The sequence below is a fragment of the Anneissia japonica genome, unplaced genomic scaffold (genome assembly GCF_011630105.1).
Source record: "Anneissia japonica isolate Jap-2015-1 unplaced genomic scaffold, ASM1163010v1 scaffold288121_len269371_cov247, whole genome shotgun sequence".
In the NCBI taxonomy this organism is placed as follows: domain Eukaryota; kingdom Metazoa; phylum Echinodermata; class Crinoidea; order Comatulida; family Comatulidae; genus Anneissia; species Anneissia japonica.
In genome coordinates this window covers 206432-212134 of record NW_022752873.1, presented here as the reverse complement: position 1 = coordinate 212134, position 5703 = coordinate 206432, and the positions used below count along the sequence as shown (strand labels likewise).

Below are 5703 nucleotides of genomic sequence, written 5' to 3'. Positions count from 1 at the left end.
ATAAATATATGTATAAATATATATGTGTGCGTGTGTGTGTATATATATATATGTGTGTGTGTGTGTATATATGTATGTATGTATATATATTTATTTATACATATATTATACATATTCAATTAAAATTAACATTGCATATGAATGTCATAATCATATCATAGCCCTTTTAACTATTAACAAAATCACTCTAATCTCCAGTCATCTTACATTTTACCTCCACCAAAGGAGGTTATTATTCACTGCTGTCTGTCTGTCTGTTAGCAAACAGAATGGTACATAATAATTAAAGAACTAGTATATAATTTTTTCTCATAGGATTATTCGACTTTTTTAAAGTTTTTTTTTTTTTTAATATGTATATTTAATAGTATAGTATATTTATGTTATTATTGTGTTATGCATAAAACAATTAGCCTGTATGCACTTTGCTCAAGTAGTCTGCTGGCTGTCGTCAGTTTCTTGGTCAAAGGTATCAAAGGAACCATCAGTCTGATAACATTTATTTGTTGAGTATTTTAGCTCAAGTAAAGCAAACAGTTTCGAGAAGGTCTTGTGATTCATTTACCTTCCTAATTACAAATGTTTACAATTCATAATCAATACCAAATTGCATTGTGTCAATTTATTGGACACAATTAATAACATGTAGCGTAGGAATGCGTCATCTACATAGAGCTGTACGCAATCAAGATTTGTCATCTGGAACCTCTTTTATTTCCATATTCTTTATTTTTACTTTTTTCTTAATTTTTGCTAGATGCACATATAGTGTATTAATTTGATTAGCTGTGTAAGTTATTTAAAGAACCGGTTAATGACTTGAAGAGGAGAGTTCTTGGGATAGGGTAGGGAGGGGAATACTTTGAGTAAGTAAGAATAATACTTGGGGTAATTTTGGAAAATATATGGGCTAAGTGAGAAGAATAACTTGGAGTAGGGGAGGAGAATTATAATAATAATAATAATAATAATAATAATAAAAACTTCATTTAACCACGGTAAACAATTGATCACCTCGATGGTGTTTTTCATCAATGCCATAACAGACATAATAATCAAACTTAACTAATGTTAAACAAAGAATAAAATTAATTACAGAAAATAAAAGAAAACTAAAACCAAAGCGGGTAACAAAAATTAAAACATGTGTTTGTACCTTAGAATTTGCAGTATTCCATCACATTAAAACCTTAAAATTGTTTGTGTAGACATCTTTGGCCCTTCTCCACAAAGTAGTCAAATACTATTTTGATTGGATAATCTTGTGATCAATTCATAGATTATTAAGTGGTCATAAACTATTATGAGAATGCAATTTAACACAAATTTCCAAAATTTGCCTTTCCTCAAGCGTTATCTGACAAAGGTTGGATTCAGTGAAAACAGACCTGTCAAGTCTCACGCATTTCGCAGAGTCCCACACATTTAACTTCGACCTCACGTTCTCACGCAAGGCATATATATATTTCACGCATTCCAGAATTTCTTCAAATTATATTTTTTTAATGTGCTATTTTCTCAAAACAAGAATACAACATAAAGTATGCAAACACGACTATCAGCGCTAGCAATTCCTTAGAGATCATCACAGTGTTCAACGCTGCCTCAGCAGAAACTGGGGAAAACTAAATGCGATATCAAAGTGACATTTTGTATCAATGTGTTCACTGTAAAGGCGTATGTTATATCAACACTTGACTGTAAAGGCGTATGTTATATCAACACATGACTGTATTTTCTACAAGATTTATTTGTGTTTGCTGTGAAATGCATAAACTGCCTTTGCCCTCAACACTAAAAATTTAGGAAAATGAATCATTGCAACAGAACAAAAACTGGAAATCCATCAGACTTGACGGGTTGAGTTCTATAGTGTGATGGTTAGAAGTTTTCACTTCATCCTCACCAGTATCATCAGAGCCCTGTAGCACCAAGTTTTATTTATATAACTTCTTGTTTCATGATTTCAAACTAAATTTCTTACTGTTTCAATGAGGAAAAGGCATGTGTTCTATTTTACAATCAGAAATATTATTATTATTATTATTATTATTATTATTATGGGGTTTTTTGTTATACTTATTATTTTTATTATTTAATAATTATTATTATTTGTATTATATTAATTATTTTTATTACCCTGTATTATATAGTATAATATTTTGATATTTTTACTTGATGTTCCATGATGAAAAATGTGGGTAGCCATGTTGTTTTATGTTTGTACAAGTTCTATTCATTGTGTGTATTTGTGTGTGTGAATAACATTTGCTGGCTGTACCAAATCTATTCAAACTAAAACCAGAATAAGTATGAAACATATTAAAGACATGATTGCCGTCTGTTTCTTCTCTCAATTTATCCCATCAAGATTTATTATTATGATTCGTTCAGAAAGAGATATGAAGTCGTAAACGTGCCCGCTGATACGGCATACTCACTTTCATGTGTATTTTCAGTAATGAGGTCGTGCCTCAAATCTGTATGCCATTTGCCATTTACCTTAGAAGTTGTGTATTTCCATTTTCAGTATTTTATATTGTCTACTATAGTTATTATTATACGTAAATTTTATTCAGGATGGGAATTGAGGTGTAGTAACATTTTTGTCTTTACTACATTTTCATGATACAATATCAAGGTAATAAAATATAACATCAAGGGATAAAGTGGCAATGAACACAGGTGATTATTGTAGCATTTATGGTATCTTTAAGTGTGGAGGAAGCTAATTTCTCCATGGTTTAATTGTGGTATATGGATTTCTTTGCTGTGAAACACAACAAGAATAATCCACAGAAAGCCAAGCACTTATTTCCAGGGCTGTCTTTATTGGTGAATTGGACAGTACACACAATTCTTATTTTTCTGATGAGCGTACAGCATATGTTTAACATGCATTGTGTACATGAAAACATTTCCAAAAGGTGGTGATCTATTGTAACAAATTTCAGCCCTCCAGTTAAAACACAAAGAGTGTAGCAATAGTATTGAATTGGGAGCCATAGGTCTGAAAATCTCTCCCTGGTAAAGTACGGTATTCACTGAGTGGCTACCACCAGTTTAGCTGATTGGCCTTGTCTGCTGTGGACTCCTTATATATAATAATGACAAATATATTAAAAAGAAATGTTGTTTTTATCTGTTGTAAAGTAGGTAACAACCTGTGCTTTTAATAACTGTTGTTTTTGTTGAGTGTGTCTTGATGATTCTTCCTCAGTAGAATAAGTTGTTATTGTCCTGATGATGATTAAAGCTCAAACTCAATCGGAACATTTTCAACAAAAACATCTACATGGTTTATAGCAAGCACTTATCGTTTCTTTGTCATGCAAACCTTCAAACAATATATTCTTTTTTATCTTATTTAGTAACTTGTAAGTTGTTACAGGATATTGTGTGCTTTTGTATGAAGTTTTGCAGTATTTAATGAGTAGTAATCTTTGACTATCTTAAAATAACAATTCCTATAATGCTCGGGTAACAATGTACTGTATGCATTTACCATTGTATGCAAATTTGATATAGAAATGTCTATATTTATGATTTGATAAAACTGATAAACATTACGAATATTTATATGAGTATGGGTACTCTAGAGATTAACAAACCTGAGGCCATAATTGATTCTATGTTTCGTTCTTTATTAGAATATTGTCAAGAATGACTACTAATATGTTATTCATTATAAACTATTAATTCCTTTTATTGTTATTTAACATTTAGAAAGCTTCTATAAAAGTTTAGATAATACTGTGCAAATGGTGGTTATAGCACTGTGCAGATGGTGGTTGTAATACTGTGCAGATGGTGCATAACAACCAAAGTTTCTGTTTTGTTTTTTTTTCTTTAGAATTGTATCTTGTCCGGGTGTGATTTACAAGATGCAAACCTACGCGGTGCAAATGTGAAAAATGCTTCATTTGAGGAGATGGTTAACCCTCTGCATATGTCACAGTCTGTACGGTAGTCATTACACCGGCATCAGATGAAACACGCTAATGACACCTGGAAACACCTGGACAATTTTGTTGCAGTATCCTGTCCTCTCTCAGTTAATTGCAAGAAGATGGATTCAGTATGTTATCAATTTTAACAAGCATATAATGATGAATGCGAGCTCATAATGTTATAACGTAGACAAATAATAAATTTTATATTTTAAGTCGCATCCAACGCATCCCTGCGCGTGCGCGTGCCACCTAAAATAACACTGGTTCGTGTAACACACACACAACACGATAACATGCACAAAGAATTTACAAATAATGAAGCTGTAATAGTGTATGGTGTAATGATAAACTGTTGTTCAGGTATTTACTTATGTATTCAACACATGTTGTGGTCCTGTATCCAGGGATTTTTGTAGTTTGGCAGAACCTCTATCTTCGAGCAAACCCCCCGGTAGAGCAGCTGTGCCCTGACCCAGCCGTCGGAAGCACTTGTCTCAGCCATCGAGGTAACATACAGTATGTCAAGGAAAAAATAATTATGATTATTTTCTAAGCCAGAGACAGTTGTTTTCAGACATTTAGAGAAGACATTAATTTTTCTTTTACCTCAGCCCCCAACCATGATGGGGCAGAAGTAGGTTTGGCTCATTTGGGGGGAAACAGTGGACCACCTGTTGGGGAAATGTGACACCACTGTTGCTTAGAGACTTTGTTTGCATGTTCTATGGTGTATTGACATTTTAGATACCGTATGGTATATGTTCATATTATGTTAATATTGTAGATGTACCTGCATATGCTGCGTGAGCATATTGACATTGCATTGGTATTCCACATTTATGGAACTTCGATTACGATCGGCAGTTTTTGTTCTAATTTAGCATGCTTTTAAGAGGTAATATCTTTAAGCTTATGATTTAAAGAAATTAAGAGGCTTTAAAAAAAAAATGCTGAAGTAACCCAAGAAAGCATGTACGTATTTGAGATAATTGAACTATTGCCACAGGTAAAGTTAGTCGGCACTTTGAAAATGATCTGTTTGTTTAGTAGCAATTGCAGACTGGCAATCAGTCAGACGTAGTAACGGTAGAAGTAGCATAGAAGTTGCAGCAGCAAAGCGTCTTAGCATTTATTTACGTCGGAGATATGCATATACAACAAATTAAAAAAGAAGCAGGAAAAAGTAAGAAAATAATTAATGCTGACCCTGATTGATAAGTAACCAGAAACTTGGAAATATGAATGAAGAAAAGTTATCGCATAATAGCCTTAGTAGTAAAATTTAGTACAGAATATGCACACTTGACCCAGATATAATAGAATCGTTTTCATCATTAATTTTGTGCTTAATATATTTGTTTTAGTTCCAATAACTTATTGTTGTATTCACACAAGTGAATGCCTCCAGGTGATGTATTTCTTTGTAAAACGTCTTTCACTGTACTGTACGTGTAGTTTTTGAGTGAATAAACTGTGATGGAAGACGATGTGATATTGTCAGTGTCAGGTTGGACCAAGTATTTCAGTGTTGTTGATTGCATTATTTTGATGGTTATGGCGGTGATGATGGCAACGAAGGTGGACCCCGTCGACATTATCGTCCATATTGCCTTTATGACGATGATACAATAATCCATTTTTTAAGGCATGAAATTGCTTTTGTAACACTATCTGCCTCAACAAAATTGACATGATATTTCAATCAACTATACGATACTAAATTGCTAGTGGAACTGCTGTTGTACTGTAG

General features: G+C 32.8%; 1 protein-coding gene across 2 annotated transcripts in view; it reads left to right on the top strand.

Moving 5' to 3' along the window:
* LOC117122383 (BTB/POZ domain-containing protein KCTD9-like) overlaps window positions 1-5473 on the top strand; it is a 36362-nt gene extending 30889 nt beyond the window's left edge. For both annotated transcript variants that reach the window (XM_033267932.1, XM_033267933.1), the window contains one exon: window positions 3854-5473. In XM_033267932.1, the coding sequence (XP_033123823.1) occupies window positions 3854-3970 (117 nt within the window). In that variant the 3' untranslated portion in view covers window positions 3971-5473. The remainder of the gene's footprint in view (window positions 1-3853) is intronic.
* The last annotated feature ends 230 nt before the right edge of the window (window positions 5474-5703 follow it).